This window comes from Amphiura filiformis, chromosome 12 (assembly GCF_039555335.1).
Source record: "Amphiura filiformis chromosome 12, Afil_fr2py, whole genome shotgun sequence".
NCBI classification, from domain to species: Eukaryota; Metazoa; Echinodermata; class Ophiuroidea; order Amphilepidida; family Amphiuridae; genus Amphiura; species Amphiura filiformis.
This window is the reverse complement of record NC_092639.1, coordinates 59,848,087-59,867,235: the sequence shown is the minus strand read 5'-3', so window position 1 is coordinate 59,867,235 and position 19,149 is coordinate 59,848,087. Positions and strand designations below refer to the sequence as shown.

At 34.8% G+C, this 19,149-nt stretch overlaps 1 protein-coding gene across 2 annotated transcripts in view; it reads right to left on the bottom strand.

The window, feature by feature from the left end:
* LOC140166507 (phospholipase D1-like) overlaps positions 1-19,149 on the bottom strand; it is a 192,126-nt gene that overhangs the window by 28,398 nt on the left and 144,579 nt on the right. For both annotated transcript variants that reach the window (XM_072189987.1, XM_072189988.1), the window contains 3 exons: positions 18,299-18,403; positions 3,322-3,474; positions 772-915 (listed from right to left, as the gene is read on the bottom strand). In XM_072189987.1, the coding sequence (XP_072046088.1) occupies positions 772-915; positions 3,322-3,474; positions 18,299-18,403 (402 nt within the window). The remainder of the gene's footprint in view (positions 1-771; positions 916-3,321; positions 3,475-18,298; positions 18,404-19,149) is intronic.

Below are 19,149 nucleotides of genomic sequence, written 5' to 3'. Positions count from 1 at the left end.
CCCCTTTTGGCCGGTCAATCAGTTCCAAAGACCCCTCCTTTTTGACCGGCCGATCAGTTCCCTAGACCCTCCTTTTTGGCTGGCCGATTAGTTCCTTAGACCTCAAGTTCGAAACTGGCGGTGGCACACCCCTACCAAAAAAAACTGTGAGTGCCCCGGGCGCAATATCTGTAGATTCAATTCAGACTTTACTTCTGCTCTCCCTATAATTCACTTAGAATTGGGCAAATGAACCATGAGAGTACTCCATCCTTCCAAGGGGTCCTTAAATAGTCAGTTCTGTGTATAGAAAGTCATATGTATATCACAGTTTGCAGCTTTGTATAAGGAGTTTACCCCTCTCAATTTATCCCGGTTAACTCATTGGGAGCCCCAAGATTACCACTGCTAATTGAGGTACCCTTCTGTTTAAATAATATATCTGATGGTATTAAGCTCCACCCAGTTGGCAAATGTTGATGCAAGCACATACTCCTTGTTAAGAAAATCATTTTAAGCCTTCACATAAGTATTGATTGTATCAAATCTGGGGTCCATTTCACTAAACTTTTAACCCTTCGTAACTCAAGTAACCATTCGTAAAGTTACAAATACCCAATACCAACTAGACGTAACTTTACGAAGGGTCCTTGTAGTAAATCCCCATTACTTACAAAGGGTACCCTTCGTAAGTAAGTTTAGTGAAATGGAACTTACGACTTGTCATAAGTTACAAACGATTTTGTGACTTATGAAGCTTCGTAAAGTTTAGTGAAATGGACCCTGTCTTACCATTGTGCATAGGAGTCAGGTCTTTCCGGGGCAAATGAATGATGTGGGTGATCATTGGTATACTCTGATGACTGGGCCATCTGCATGATTTCTACCATCCATTCACGGGCATGCAACTTGGAATTGGCTTTCAATAGTAAGTTTCTGGAAATAAAAAGAATGATTCAATTATGAAAACTATACAACAAAACACAAATCTTTTTCTGTGAATTTTGTATGAACTGCAGAGCAATACAAAGAAATAGAAATAATAATTACTTTGAAGGTCAATAGCATTGTAAATCAAAATTGTTTACAAATTTTACTTCAGAATTGAGAGAACCAGAGATTGGCTGGTATCATCAGCATCAATCCACCTTGGGGTGTGTGTGTGTGTGTGTGTGGGGGGGGGTGTAGGGGGATTGGCTTGAATAGTCAAAAAGTGGCTGAAAAGAAAAAAAAAAAATGGGTTATTTTGCCAAAAGGTGGAGGCCCTTGTCCCCCAGGATTGACGACCATTTTGGACAACACCATTTCAATTTTTAAAAACTTTTTGGAAGAAGCACCTTCTCAATGCAATATTATATCTACAATGAATTTAATACGTTGACAACTAAAATTTCAAAATGCAATTCTACCATAAATGTGAATGTTTGGTATGTATGAACATATGCCTTGCAATCCAATACGTTGACAATGATTACATTTTCAGAATACAATACTACCATAAATGTCAATGTTATCTGTAGAGCCCTTTACCCCTCTGGCATTTGTCTGTACTGTATGTATTTGTGTTTGTATTCTTTTTTTGTGTGCTTATATTATTATTGTACTGTTTTATTTGCAACGGATGAAATGATTTGAATAAAAGATCGTTTTTCGGGCATGAAATACAAAAAAAAATGTCAATGTTGACTACATACTGATATCAAAAACCTTTCCTGTTCTGAGAAATCAAAACTGTTCTTAATACATATCTTGAGGCCCAACAGATTAATCTGACTATGGGCTATTCCATTTGATATCCATATACCCTCTATGAAAGACATGACCTTAATCTTCCAAATAGGGAGTGTAGACTTGAAATAGAGTCACCTGTTCAGGTAATACCATTTGAAATTCACATTCCCTGTATGGTTAAGGTCATGTCATCCATAGGGGATGTATGGCTTTCAACTGGAAGAGCCCTTTGTTGCCTTACTTTTCAAGCTTATGAACCCAACTGTACCTTTGTCTGAATTGTTCTTGACATAAATAATGAAATTCATCTTTCAAGTTTTATACTTTATTAATTGAAATTGTCAGAATTCTGTACACAAGTTTTCATTTTTAAGAAGATGATGGCATACTAAAATGTTATTAATATGATATGAGTATACCTGCAGGGGATGTCAGTGTTTCTTAAATACACTCACACAATGCAAAAACCTTCTTGTAATTGTGCCTAATGAAATTGACTGAGATTATAACATGTAAGTATAGGAAATCTAATACATATAGCCTAGATAAACCATTCTGTTACTTGCGACAGCTGATGGATTTGGTACCATTCCGTCTTTTTTCCAACAAATTTTCAGTGTTTTGACTCTAAAAGAAAGCTATGCTTTATTAATTCTACCAGCCTCTTGTATCTATATATCTGGTAATATGAGAGTCATTTATTATTAGTTACAAATAATACAATAAGATTTGACTAGTTGTGCTACAGGCCTTTACGAGGTGCTTTCAATGTAACTCAAGCATGCAGGTTTCACATAATTTAAATTTGGCTCTGCATCTTCATTTGGAGCACCCTCAGGAGCTAATTTTCTAAAGCTTTGAAATTTTTTGCTGGTGCTAGGATGAAATTTGGTGTATTTTTTTTCATTAAGTATACTTCCCTTTCTCGGCTATCATTCAGTTAGTCTTTCAGTAAGAAAATCTATTCACTCATTCAGTCCTCACTTTCCTACCATTATTTCTTCCTTCCTTCACTCATCCATGCCAGGATTCATATATTCATTTACTCCTTCCTTCCTTCCTTCATTCATTCATTAGTAACTTGTTCATTTATTCATTCACTCATCATCTGCCCATCCATCCAGCTACATGTATCATTCATTCATTAATTCATCTACAGGTGAGTTGACTTGTGACGTTATTGCCTGGCAGTATGCGCGCGCATCATCACAATTTCCATTATTTTTTTGCCTGGCAGTATGTATGTGCATCATATTTTATTCAGGGTCTGTGCTTAAAATTCCTGCCACATCACAATAAGGATATTCGCTAACGTAGTACATGTTAGTAACCATAGGTTACTGGTTCAAGCCTGGGCTCATACACCTGTTCTGAATTAAGATATGCCATAGGCTTTGTGTTGTGATCATTTCCATCAGTGGTTCGTAACAAAGAAAGCGTGAGCCAGTTGATGACCTAGCAACAATCATATTTATTCTAATGTGCACTACGCCAACAAATTAAACAGTGTAGTGGTAGTATGCAGTTCGCTGAAGCATATCGATATACCAGTCCCTTGCCTTTGGTGATAAACATGAAGTCAACTCATCTATATTCAATATTAGCTTATACCTGTATTGATTTGATATGAGAAGCCCATGACTAAGTCCAGTATCCTCTCTGCCGCAATCAACTTTGAAACTCTTGTCCATGAGTATTACTGCCCTCAGATGGCCATCAAATGGACGGACGTATGCAATATAGGAATCTTTGGTTATCAGCCACCTGCAACATAATAGAACCAATTAAAAACATACATGATTAGTTAATTAGAACTATACTCAAATCAATAACATTTATAGGATAAAATTGGGTTATTGGGTTAAGTCCATACACACTCTATGGAAGACATGACAAGTGAAGTAAGTGTTGATGAATTAATATGAAATGAATAATATCACCTGTTTTTAATTTTCTTATTGTTGATATTTTTTTCACAGCAATTTTTGGTTTAGTCTGGTTGATGCAATCAAGGAAAATACTAATAACAAAAACAATAATAACTGTATAATTAATAGCTAAAATGAAGCCAACATAACAACTATTAATAGTCTGTATGCCTTCCTCAAGGCAGCAATTTAGATCATTGTATCTCTAAATGTAATGATGATAAGTATATAAAAGTATACATTTTCAGAAAGGAAATGATGGAGTGAATCCAACTATATAGTTTCTGGCAGAGAAGAACGGCAGTTGTTAAAAAGAGAGCGTGGACAGCGTAAACACTGAAGTGGGGTTCTGATTGGTTGATTATACATCAAAACGTTGGTATGTACAAAGCTGAGTATGTCGCTCATTAACAGGGCGCTCACGTCAATCAGAGCAAACGACTGCCACACTTCTCTGGAAGCTAGTGTAGCATTACAGATGCCTGCAAAAAAAAAGAAGCAGTTTTTGGGAAAATAACAACATTTGATTTTACTCTATGTGGCAAATATAATACTTTCAGTTTTTCAACCAGGTGTGCAAGAAAGACGGGCCAAATGTATGACTATCTCTAAGAAGCTTCATATCACATTGAATTTGTACACTTTCTGTTTGAAAAAAAATCAAAATGTTAATGGCTTTATATAGAGTCAGGTTTTATGTTGAGCCTAGATAATATTTGAACCATCCATCATGATGCTATATCAAACATACAATGTAATGAGGAAAACAGATTTACATTATTATGGGAATATATTATGTAAATGGTCGACATAGACAAGAGATAATAATAAAGTAGTGGCACAGATTTAGGTTTGTGCAATCCCAATTGTAACATAATATCTCCATGGCTCAGAGGCAGAAAGGCATATCTCCATTAGCTGCTCTGTGTATGATTGCCTGAGATATGCATAGTTCACTTAATGCACTAGTACATTTCATACTATTCCAGAAAAATACAGAACCAATTTAATTGCTATTTGGATTTAAAAAATATTATCTCATTTTGCCAAAATGAAACATAGCCTTTTAACTAAAATAAAAGTCAAATTTTAATAATTTTGCAATTTGTGGGAAAAAGAGCCAAAAACATGTTTTCTTACAATTGCAGTCACAAAATTCACAAGACTTGGAAACTATCTTATGTTAATTTTGATAATTGATTATAAAAGAGATTCAAAGTTTCCAAATATTAGAATGCACAACCTGTAATTATCATGATTATTCCCGGGGTACTCAGTACAAATGACCATACTGGGACGTGCGCAAATATGGGTAGCATTTTCAGCCTTCTGGTATATCAATGACCCCTTTTTCAAAGCCTATTTTGGTATATGAATGGGTCCTTTTTTCAAAATTTTCTCAATTTTTTCTGAAAATAGCCCAATTTTTCCTTAATCTAGCCAAAATTTTTCGAAATTTTCCCAAAATGTGGGGAAAATTTGTAAAAACTAAGACAATTTGGGTTAAATTCGGCCGAAAATTTTGACTTTTGGTATATCAATGGGTCCAAATTTCATGAAAAATTGGTATATTTATGGGTCCACTTTCAAATTCTCAGCGGCACGTCCCTACCAAAACCAAACTTGAGTACCCCCCGGGGATTATTCTTACTTGAAATGCATGTTTGGCCCTCAATTCCAAAACATTGGCCAAATATTAAAATTGGACTTTTATAAATAACAAATATTTGCAATAGCTGCAATTTGTCAGTTGGTACAACAACCTAAAAAAAGATTAAGATAAGCTATGTTTCATTTGGCAAAAGAGGATAATATTTTATTTTCAAAAAATTAGTGCTGTATTTTTCTGGAATAGGGAATACTCCATATATTACAGGCAATCAGTCATACACACGGCAGCTTAAAATTGAGATACCACTTTCTATCACTGAGCCACCCATCTACAATTACATTTGAAGCATTTTAATTTGAGTTTTTAATCTCAAAATGGAAAAAAAAACACAGGTAAAGGTACTTTCAATAAAACATTCTATTGATTTCAGCAAATCAAATTTTCATGAACAAAAGGAAATAGAGAGGTGTGTGTGCTTTCATCTACTGCTACTCCAATTTACAGATAGCACAGGGAAATATTTAATGCATAATTTGTTTTTGGCACCTTCACTCACACCTTGGTGTGTGAAGTTGCTTGTATATAAATCAGAAATTTGAAATGGGTGTGTACTTGTGGTTAATTTATTCATTAATTTTGTTATTTCTTCCCATAAAACATAAACCCTTAAATCAAGAAACAAAACAAAAATCAGTATGAAACACTAGGCTGATATCACCCACTGATGATGTCGTTTATGTAAGTAAACCAGTGAAATATGGAATAACATGTTGTGTTGTTCCTAAAAATGCCCCTACTCTAATACATACACCCTAATTTTCGTAATGAAAAGAAAAAAGTGACCAAAATGCAAAATTTCCATGACATATTATGTGAGTAAGCTTAAAACTGGATGTCAAATATTATGAAATATTGCATGTACAAAACCTGGAGGGGGAGCTTTGGGTAACCCTAACTTTCATCCAGCTAGGGTGGGAGATGGAGCAATCCTAGCTTCCATCCAGTTCATTGCCAAATAACAGTAGAATGTTCAAGTAAATCACACTGTACATAAAAATATCTTTTTTAAAACAGCCGGGCAAATATGTTCATTAGAATCCTTTCTGACACAATTCCCTTAATGGGGCATTTTCTGATTTTCGCCACCTTTTTTTTAGGTATCTTTCATAGATACTCACGAAAAAAGTGTATTTCCCAAATTTCAGTTGACTCTGACATTAAATTTGCCAGTTACGCATAATGCATGTATTACAGCACCCCACAGGCTACTGTGTTGTAATTTCGGTCTGTCTACAGACAGATAATGCAAATTGGACAACGTCTTTGTCAAATGACCAAATGTGCAAGAAAGGTTATGCATACATTATGTAGTCCAAGGTTTCTCAAGGTGTAAAAATCTCAACTTGTTTGGAATAAATAGGGGGGAGGGGTAAGGCCAAGTTTTAAAAACCCAAGTAAAGCTGAATTTATACTCAATCGCTTTTGTAGAAAAGCGATTTTCACGCATGCTCACTGTTTACTTACATTTCCAGAGCATCAAGCCGATCAATCGATTCAAATCGCCGAGGCAAAAACGACGTCGCTTTTGCAAGTTGAAGAAATCTCAACTTCCCTGCGATATCGCTTGACACGTGAATGCGTCAACCAATCATATACAACCATCTATATCTATTATTTTGCTAATTAATTTACCTTTCTCGATTATTAATTTTTGGTGATGAATTAATTCAAAGCAATAATTATTGACAGCAACTGATGTTTTAAAAATGTATTTTGTGGCATTTAGAATATTTTAATTGTCGTCTGCAATCGCTATCGCCGTGATAAGTATAAACGTTAAAAGCGATTTGAAGCGATGCATCGCAAAATTCGGCGATTTCCCATCGCTTTTCAAAAGCGTTTAATCGCAATCGCTCGGCGATTGAGTATAAATTCAGCTTAACAGAGAAAAAAAGTGCATCTAAACTGTTAAACTGTTGCTCAGCAGAGAAATAGTGTAATTGGAATCCAAGAGCATGTACAAGAATAAATGATGACATGCTTTACTAAATATCTCTATCAGACAATTGCTTTGCCAGAAGCGCATTAATGTTTACACTGCTAGTGAGGAATTACAAATAACCACTTGATGCGAGGAAGTCTCTACATCAAATGTACATTTGGTGGTATACGTGATGTTCATGGTAACATAAGTGTCAAACGCGGACACTGGTCTATTCCAGTTGAAATCTATTTACCCCTATGGAAGACATGACCTTAATCTCCCACACAGCAAGGTGTAGATTTCAAATGGAGTCACACATTCAGACAAATTCCATTTGAAATTTACACTCCCTGTGTGGGAGATTAAGGTAATGTCTTCCATAGGGGTGTATGGATTTTAACACGAATAGCCCATTAAATGTACATGTGGTGGTGTAACATAGGTGATGTTCCAGATAACACGGACATCATCTAACCTCCAGGAAGACCAAGCACCTCATATATGGCAATTAGATCACATATATACTTCCTGCACATGGTAACATGTGGAGCATACTGACTTATTAACATATTTCATAAAAATGGCAATGTCATATAGTCACTGTAACACAGGCAGATTGGGCATCTCAATATGATCATGTCCCAGCCCTTGCGTATCCACAGGTAGGCATGCTCTCGTTCGACGAACTTTGAAAACACCCTTTTTGCATGTCATTTTGATTTTCCCCCCTTCAACAAGGCCCTATATATTCTGGTTAAAATGTGTATGATATTTCAAAGATACCACCTTTTATTTATGACAGAAACACATAAAGAGTCCCGAAAACTGAGTAAGATTTGCACATTTTTGTTTCCCAAAACAAGAATTTAGAGCAATATTATGAGCATGATGACAAATTTAAAACACACATTCATTCAGAGATGAAAAACACCCTTTTTTAATTTTGCAAATGTGTTTTGAAAAATAAGCTCTTTTTTCAGTTTTTCTGATGAGCATGCTTAAATGCGGATACAAATCAAGCTCATCTTGGTTTCATTACACAATGTTAGCAGTGAATCCATATGGAAAAGTGATCAATGAAGGATGATATTTGAAATCTAAAAATAATGTGCACTATAAGAGTTTTGTTATGTAAGTGAGGCTTCTATAGTATTTTAAAGATATTTTTGTTATATTTAAAAGAATGGTGCAGAAGTACTTACATAATACTTTCTGTATATAGGAATTGGGCTTATGCAGGTAGTTCTCTTATTTAAAAAAAATTAAATGTGATAAAATCCAATTTTTTAAACAGTTTTGTAATCACATACCACAATCAGTTTGTCCTTCTTAAATGTTTAATTCTTATTCAATTGGAGTAGTCTAGTTTATAGACACATAATCTGATTGGACATACAACTGCATGATTTTGGGTATCACCTATGAGGCTGTTTTGCATTTACTAAACATGGTGATCGCTATTACAGACTACAATTCAAATATTCAAAATACCACAAAATACATTTTTAGGACATCAATTGATGTTGATAATTATTGTTTTGAATTAATTAACAACAAATGTTGCCGATTAAGAAAAAAAAATTGATCAGCAAAATTATATGTATGTTTTGAGGTATAGGTTGGTCAGGGCAGGTGGCATCACTCAGGAGCTGAATTTTTTTAACTCACAAAAGCGGCATCGGATCAATGATCGATCTGCTCGATGTTCTTAAAACACACATACAAAAGCATGTGTGTAATTAAAAACGATCAATACAATTCAACTTTACTCTATCTAACATACCTGGAGTATCAATTGCTTGACTCCCACAAATTTGATCAAACCATATTACGCTCACTAAGGATATCCTATAAACATATATAGAGCAATTTCTTATGATACAAAATTAAATTATATCAAAATAATGGGCTATATTCCAGTTGAAATCCATACACCCTCAAATGTAAGTCTTTAATCTCCCACACTGGGACAGTAGATTCCAAATGGGTGACTCCATTTGAAATCTACATCCCCTGTGCAGGAGATTAAGGTAATGTCTTCAATGTGGGGGGGGGGTGACTTCAATTGGAATGGCCCAATCAGGTTTGATTTTTTTTGCTGCAGGGTACATGTAACATGAGAAATTCTTCACATACAAAACTTTTATCTTCTTTCCATAAAGTAGGCAATAACACAATAAGAAAATTTGCACATTGGATTCAACTTTTGCATTAACCATTGAAAATTAAAAATACAAATTTTCATAATAGCTTCTGTTTAAATCACTTTGGAATAGTTGCTACAATTACGTATCAACGTATGTTTACATTCAATAAACTATGTAACATGATTTGTAACATGATATTTTACTCTCATCAACCCTAAAAAGGCCTGGGTAAAATATGTGATGGTATAGTACATGCTGCATCAAAATGATTGTTCTCCATCTGGTTTGGTGTTTTTGATATGCACACTTCTTCCAAACACACCCTTGGATCCACTTGGAATGTCCAGATGTTATACTTATGTTTAACAGTCTGACCATTTCATGTGAATCAGCCACTGGTACCTTTGGAAAAGACTTCTTTTTTTCAAAAACAGACAAAGAGCAATCATTTTGATACAGCCTGTATAATGAAAATGATTTGAAAAGTGTTATTGTTACTACTAAAATATGTTTTTAAAACAGTATCATATTCAGTATGTAATTGAATAGACATGCACAGAAGAAACATAAAATCTCATCTCAGGCGGATCAAAATTTCAGAAATTTGCTTCCCAAAGCTGGCCTCTTTGGTATAAAAAAAATGCTTTTGTTAAAAAATCACATTTCCTGGTTTTTTTCCCTTTAAGCCAGAACCATCATAAGGCAATTTTGATTTTTGAAATGTTTTGTTAAGATTTCAGGATAATAAAACATGATTTGGCCTCTTTCGCTCTCCCATCCAAAGCATTTAATATCATTTGTACCATGGTATCTATAAATTGGGATAATAAATCTGCATCATCCACACAGTGGCTCTGTATCCATACAGGATACTATAAAACTGCATCAATGTGGACTTCCAAAATTCAGATCAATGTGGTTTTCTTAAAGACCTTTTACATAGTAGAAATTTTAGGCAGTAAGACTGCGAGTATTGCAATATTGGAAAGCATCCATTTCACGTAAATGCACTTCATGCAACATTTAACAGAACTGCACCTTAAAGCCATAGTAAAAGTTGCGGTGAGAGATCATAGCTTATTCAATATACAAAGCAGTATTTAGGCTAATGCAGTGACATAGACAGGAGGAAGCTGCTACCCTGTGAGAAGTCTTGCCTCCCCTCTTGTCCTTAACACCCCCTCCCCAGGAAGATATTTCTCAACTCTCCCACAGGTGTAATGTGGATTTCAAATGGAATAGCTCGTTGATGCACATTGATACGGATCCTCTCCGTGCTGCATTATTACCAATCATATCAGTCAGAAGTTCTCTTCCCATGGCTATTTCACATTGCAATAAAATTTATGCTTAACAAAATATCTGCAGGATACAAAATGGCATAATGATAACAGCATAGCTTAAATAGAAGGTACCAGGGATGTGCTAAATGGATTACAGGGATAGGGAATAGGGATGTGTACAGACAGTAACAAAAATAGTTACAGGGAATCAATCAGGGGGAAATGCTGTACATACATATTAAAGTACGTTTTAATTTATTCATATAAAGCTGATTATTAAATTATATAAAACTAAATTAAATTATTATTAAATTTTCAGGGATTCCAATAAGCTAACTAAAATGTTACATTGGTTCTGTAAAGCTCAAAGATATTAGCCATCTTTAAAAAAGTACAAAAACATTTTTTAATGTATTTGGTAAAGGATATCTGCAATAATAAACTAGTGATGATGATCAGATGAGGATGATATTGTTGCTGCTGCTGACAACGATGATGACAACAATGATGATGATGATGATGATGATGAGGATGATGATGATGATGATGACAATTGACTGACAATGATGACATGATGAAGATAGCTGAAGAGACACATCACCCCAAGCAAAATACGCAAATCTTATTTCTGAAAGCACATTTTATTAGAAATCAAATAATTTTATTTAAAATACTAAGAAAATCATGCCATTATTTTCAATAATCAATTTATACAGCATAGAAATCAATAGTAAAATTCATCCTGCCAATGCCCTTCTATCAATCCTGTTTCAAAACAATCAATGAAGGTTCATAGTATTTCACACATGCACTACCTAATAACAAAAGTAATGTGTTTAGTGCTTCAGCTCAGAGTTGATTGATAGCGAACAATCACAGCAAATTATCAGTGACCTGTTCTACTTTCTCCCTTTGTGTGAGGAAAGTAAATGGTTGGTAAATGATAAGAATATCTATTGTTGATTCCATAATTGCAAAACTAATGCATTTTTAAAATTATTTTTTAACCAAGAGTGACAGAAATTTTAATATATTATCAATTACCCTTTAGTAAGACCTTACAGAGATTTATACGCAGTAAGGTCTTACTGCATATAAATTGCATTTATTTGGCAAGTAATGTTTTGGCACATATAATACTGATTATTTTGACCAAGTTTAATGAAAATCTATCATTTGACCTCTGATGACCTTGGAAAATGTTGTTACAAATGCTTATCATTTCCACCAATCTTTAGTTACTTGACCTCAGATGACCGATGAACTTGAAATGACCTTCCAAGTTTTATGACCCATTAATACCAAGTTTCATCAAAATTGGTAGAAAGTCCAAAACTCAAAATCACTGTCTTCACCTTTAATTTACTATAACCTGTGAACCTTTTACAACTGTAAAGCAGAAAGTGAGTTTTAAGATACAGAAGCATTTACAATATTTACATTTAAATATATTTTTCACACAAACATTTTCATTAACACTCTACAAACACCTGAAGACAATAAATGCAGAGAGAAATGATAATTTTGTCACCTTTCTAAATTACTTGTGTTCATCTTGCATTCACAATGTCATTGTGTGGAAAACCAACACGTTCGACCTTATGAAAAAATGATTAATCATTTCTCTCAGTCCAGTACTTGAGCATGTTGATCATGTCTACAGCCAATATCTAAATTGAGAGGCTAAATCAAGGGGTTTCTGAAATATGGCATTATTATTTGGTTCACATGAGCACAATTCTTCATGCTTTTTTCTCACTATAATTTGTTAATCATCATGGTTAACTTTGACAAATTGTCAAAAATATTTTTGATACAATTGTATTTTCCTGGAATATTTACTTTCACTTCTAATGATTGAATGCCATAGTGCACTTGACGTGAAGGAAATAATGAATCTTTAAAATTTGTTTAGTACTAGTAAATGTGGTAATTTTTGCGCATGCAATTGTTTGTGCTTTGCTGATCTTGAAATACTTTCATTCTTCTTAAATTGCATAAAAGGACATTTTCACACATTTTTATTTTCATGGTAGCTGCGTTGAGTGCAAAAAGTGCACAAATAAATGTGCCGCAAAAATGTCCACTTATACAGTATTCTTCACCAGAAGTCATTTTTGTTATCAACCCAGGTAGTCCAGTGGTACAACTCTTGACATGTTAAATCATGAGATCCGGGTTCCATCCCCCGCCGAGTCCTGATCTTTCTGCTCATTAAGTCATTTCAAAAGTGATAATAGAAGAATTGTATAGTTAAAATGTAGTTTTTGATACAATTTTTCCTGGAATATTTATTTTCACTTTTGCTGATTGATCGTCTTATTGCATTTATTTGTTATCAAAAGTGATAACGGAATAACTGTGCACAGTTATGGTAATGAACATTTGTATGTCAAATGTCCTTTAAGTCCTTTCAGCACACATAAAATATAATAAACTCCTATAGTATATACCCTCATATTGGTGGCACGGCCAATTCACAGAGTAATTGAGGTAAAGCCAAATTAAAAAAGGCTTGTCTCAAAGCTCCCGCACGCATTAGTTTATTCACCCGCATTAGTAAAAAAAAATACAATTTTAGACCTCCGCTCTTAGATTACTTCACTTCAGTACACTAGAAGCATCACTTTATTGTTCAATACAACACTTCATACAGTAGAATGGGAGGGCGAGTTAGCGCAGTGGTAATTCCCTCGCTTTGCACCACTGAGGTCCCGGGTTCAAGCCCGGCGCGCCCAAGGACTCATGTGCACTTGGTTTATCCCGATCCATGCTCGCTCTCGCAGGTTTTCTCCGGGATCTCCGGTTTCCTCCTGCTTTCAAAATCGGTGATTAGTTGTTTCGTTATCAAAAACTACCTTCACCCAATGGAATTTGGGGAGCTGCAGAAAATGGGTGGATGTTACAATCTAAGTGCGGATAGGTTTGCGCCGGGTTCGGCTGCAACTAGCCTAGTTGATGCGATCTGATTGTGATGATTCACCACGCAGCAAAATTACAGCGCTTTGAATCCTCTGGAAAAAGCGCTATATAAATTCCGAAATTTATTTATTTTATTTATTTATTAGAAGTACTTTGAGGTTTTTTCACATTTGAAAATCTTTGGAAAAAACAAACAAAAAAATCCAACACATTTCGCATTAGTTTTTCAGAGTTGGAGAGCTTTGAGACAACTTGTTTTTGAAATTTGGCCTAAACACTAATAAAACACAGCTCAATGATAGTGTATCACCTCATCTTGTACCTCTGTGCCTTTCAAGAAAAATTCTAATCTAGCACCTCAAAGAGCCAGCTTCAACACTGTGTTCTTATCCAAATAATGAAGTGTTATTACATTCAGACTCATTTGTATCTTCCAAATAGAGGAGTGCATGAGGAGTGCACTAAAGCATTGGTCATATAACACCACACTCAAAATGAGCAATTAGCGGTCATTAGGACTCTTTTGATAATATGGTCCACTTCGAGACAAATGTTAAGTCTCAAAATTGCTAAATTGTTGCCATATCTTGTAATGCATTACAAGGTAAACATAACTAAAAAAAAATAAGTCATGGATTATGAAAATGAAAATAGGAGTTGGTTTAGAAACTCACTAAATAAAAATTCTGGATTGAAATTTGACAAGTGCGCTAAATAAAATGGCTTTTGAAAATGCTAAATTTGTCAGCAGCAAGTTTTCATTCCAGTAGCTGCTAACGTCTAGGGACTTAATTTAAAATATAAAAAAAAGGAACTGATTATGAGGAACAGATTTTGTATCAAAATTACTAAGCAGATTCAAATAAATGAATTTGAAATGAAAGTTTTCAAAGGCGGACGGTAAGAAAAAAAGGGATTATTGAAGAGGAAATAAAAGCTGACAAAAGAAATTTAGCCATGAAATTCAGTGCAGTTTGCAGTCAGTGGAAATATAGAATTTTCATGCTTTGATCAAATGAAGCATGTCCTCAAACCAACTAATTGTTTTCTGTCTTTCTTAAACATTATACTAGACTTGACAGCTTAAAACACTTAATTTAACCTATCGTCAATTGCTTTTCTATCCAAAGTATCATCTCATTTAACCATGAGACAAAGTCACTTTCAGAGATATTATGTTTTCCTTTATATTTTATAGCAATTCAATGGCCAAACAATATTGGTTGGCAAGCAGGATTTGGCCTGTCTATCACTTATTGAGAACCCCTGAGAACCTTACATCAATAAATTATTGCTTTTTATCCACTGTATTATTAAATCTAATACACCTTGAGACAGAGGCACTTACACAGAGATATTATGATTTCCTTTATATTTTAGAGCAAGTCAAGGGCTTAATAAAATTGGATGATAAGGTGAATTTGGCCTGTATGCTGCCTACTGAGGACTGCACTAATTTAACCTAACATCAATTGCTTTTCTGCCCAATGCATTATCTTATTTAACCTTGAGACAATGACACTTACTTACACAGAAGTATTCTCTTAGGCAGCCTCTTTTTTCCCTATATAGAGATTTTAGTACATGTGGGCTTGTAATTTTCTCATTAATCACATAAAGAAACAAAGATGAGTATGTTTTGCTTGTTTTTCATAAGCTAAAATTTATTTCAACTGGTAATGTTTTCATGCACATTTCCCTCTAAAAAGTAAAAGAGAAAATTAAATGGACATTCACTCGGCCAGACATCCGGGAACATGTCCCCTTTGCATAGCGCATGCACATAACAACAAATTTGAAGAAGGGGAACTACCCATGCGCTCACTGGTTTAATAAGACTTTTCCCCCTTTATGATGTCAGCCTGACCGAGAGAATAAAATTCTTCAAGTGAATGGGACGAATGTCATATGTCATCCAATCAAGTGAAAACCATACATGAGGCAAGTGACCATCCTAATTGTCTTTTTTACAATCTGAAGCATTGGGCTATTCTATTTTAAAATCCACCCCCCCCCCCCTGGAAGACTTGAGCTTAATCATTCACACAGGAAGTATGTATTTCAATTGAGTTACCTGAATGGGTGACTCTATTTGAAGTCTACATTCCCCATGTGAAATATAAAGGGTGTGTCTTCTATAGGGGGTGTATGGATTTCAAATGGAATAGCCTATTGGCCTTATTGAAAGAAACTCCCACAGGCAGGATACAGGTATGCACTGCAGTATTTTCATAAATTTTGTCATAGGTTGAAGGTACAGAGTTCTGGCAACACTGTTATAAAAGAGACAGGTGAGTATGCATAACATGTCGGCATCTACTGAAGCAAATTTAAATAATTTTCTGTTACACTGAAATTGTTGTTGTAGACAAGATTATGTGTCCCTGTTTTGTGTGATAACATACCAATGTATTGTCAACAACCTGCTTCTTTTGGCATTCATTTTAAAGCTATTATTCATCTGCTGGGATAGACAATTGTGTCTGGGGAAAATTGAAGTAGGAAGAAACATGTTTAGAATCTCAAAAGTCGGTTCAGATTTACTGGATGTACAGCATCAAGAAGTACATTACAAGAAGTATAAAATATATTAGAATACTAGAAAATTGTGTCAGGGTTTTGTTGTTTTGTGGCCTGGAATTCACTTTTTCCTACAGGGCAGGTACAGAGTATATCGTCGGCAGAGTGCTACACTATCGTAAGTGCAGTTTGGACAGTTTTACAGGAGGAGCATTTTTGTGTTTCGCGTCGCCGTTTGTTTCCAAGTAGCCATAAAATTACATGGGAATGTAAAGCAATTTGATTTTAATAATATAAACTATATAAATGGTGTTAAAGTTAATAAATCGATGAATTATTTACTGATTTAGATGTCGTAAGTGCCACATACGATAGTGTTACACTCAAATAGAAATGAGTGTAGAGTGCAACACTATCGTATGTGCCACATACGATAGTGTTGCACTCAAATATAAATAAGTGTAGAGTGCAACACTATCGTATGTGCCACATACGATAGTGTAGCATGCATTGCTAAATTAAGATATGCATAATATCGGCTCAAATATCCAATATTTTGTCATTTTATGTTTGTTTACAAGTGTTAATTTATTTTGGCACATAATATTTACAATAGCAAGACACCTTTTGCCGTAATGTTATCTCTCAAGATTAATTACTGAATCTAAAACTAAAAACACTGGATTTATCGTCTCTATTACCAGTCATGGGAGCTATGAACTTAGTCAGCATGGCGACAACGCATACAGCCGTCAGCGTCACAGCCAGTGATGTGTTAGAGACTGTTTTGCACTTACGATGGTGTAGCATTCCGTGATTTTGTTGTTTAGGCCCAATAAAGTAGCGTATGTGGCACATACGATGGTCTTGCAGCAAATGAAAAACAAAATTAGCGTGCAAGACTATCGTAAGTGGCACATACGATAGTCTTGCATGCATTAATTAAAATTGCATTGCACTTACGATATTTTATTTTATTAATTAAAAAATAATTAAGCATTTTTGAAACTTAAAACCTGGTTTAAAATGTGCGTTTTATATGGCCTTCCATAATTCGTCAAAATCTCATTTTGGCCAAAAATGTCACTTACGATAGTGTAGCACTCTGGCGACGATATGTATCTGATAATGAAATTATAACTAGAATTACGCGGCACCTGGGGCAGGAAATTTCCGACTTCGGTGACGTCATCAAGTGTGATGTCACCTGATCAGGTTGGTCCTTAGCCGTTTCCAAGAAAACATCAGAGCTAACAAGTTAACAACATCGGCTGATGACGAGGAAGTTCCTCAAAAGCGCTCCCGGTAAGCGAAATAAACAAGTAGTGTTGAAGTTTAAATTAATAATTTTCATAGAATTACGCGGTTCGTAATTAAGGTGGCCCCCACACATAGGTGTTTGTAAATACAAATAATATGCAATATGCAAATACGCGCATTAATATTCATAAATTTGTAAATAACATAACACAAACTGAGGGCCAAAAACTTAAAACTGTGTGTGTGGATGTGTACTAGGGAAAGGTGATGGGTAATTGGTTTACATTGTCAGCTTTGAACCTAAATTAGTACACACAAGCACCCCAACTCAAGTCCGATCTGTGGTTGATGAGATTAAGCCTCTGAGTCAGTTAAATTTACATGATTGGTTTTTCCTCTCTCTTGACCTAAAGGCATACAGTAAAATTGTTCATGTGACTTGCTGGGGTGCCCTTCTTTTCTTGATCCTTCTTTATCTTTAATTCTGTTTCTTTCTTTCTTTCATTTCCATATACCCCAGCCAGGCTTGAGTATTTTGTTCAGGATCATCATCTAAACAACCCACATGCTCTTGCATAAATTTATGGATGTCTACAATTGTCCAACCTGTGTCTCAACAGGGTAATTTTTGTGTCAGTGAAATGTCAGATTCATGCAGTAGCAAACCTAGCTTTAGTTTAGAGTCATGTCAAATCCCAATAGTTTGATGAACAGGGCCAGTTCTATGTTAAACCACAATTTTAAATTAATTTGGTCAATAATCGATGCAAAGTTACATCCTAATCAAGCCTAAATGAAAATGAACACCACAAGTTTTGGCTGATTTTGGAATTCCAGTTACATGGTAGAATGAAATGAATCCTCAGTTGGAGGTTTCATCTTGACTGTAATCCATGGTTGGCTGCAAAAATGTGTTTAATTAGTTTACCTACCTTTTGCTGTAGTGAGCACTAAATGGCAAATCAGTACAATTACAGCAAGGACAGCATCCAACAGGCACTTTATGACCACCAGACTTCTTATACACCCAGCCTTCCCTGAAATAAATAATAATCATAATAAATAGATAATAATTAGTTAAGGTGGAACTATACCCCTTATAAATTTTGTGAATAATTTTGCATTTTTCTCAAAAAATAACTACACACTGTAAAAAGTTATGTATATTATAGGGGCAAGGAATCCAATTACTTCACTGAAATTTCAGTGATTCAAGACAAGTGGTTCATTATATATGTTCAGAAATGACGCACATTCTAGCGGTACCTCTTTTCTTATCATAAATAATGTACTGCTTGCATTTTCCTATCATATAAAATCATGTCCTTTAATTGCTACATTCTTCAACTTTTCCTTTTCCCAAAAAATATAAATTGTATATATTTTCTAATTACTAAATCCCCAATTCATTTGACAGATCCTAAAAATATTATCGAACACATTTTCACCAGCACATTAAGTCCTCAAAAGTACACAATATTAATTACTTTCTTCATGCAACACTATAAACCTTTATTGTTAAAGAACATGCACCTCTAAGTCTCTGAAGCAGCCATTACACCCAATATACCGAGTGAGTCTGTACAATTAACCTACTTTTACAGGCTTTATATCACCCTGTCTACACTCATTGCTCAAACAGATTTGACACAAACAGAAAATACGATAGATGTGTCGGCAGTCCCGCAACTCACGCCTGGGGGATACCGTAATTTCTTGGTCAGCATTTCAGCTTTAATTTTGTCCTACTTTAGTTATTATTTATTATCGTGTTAAACTATGT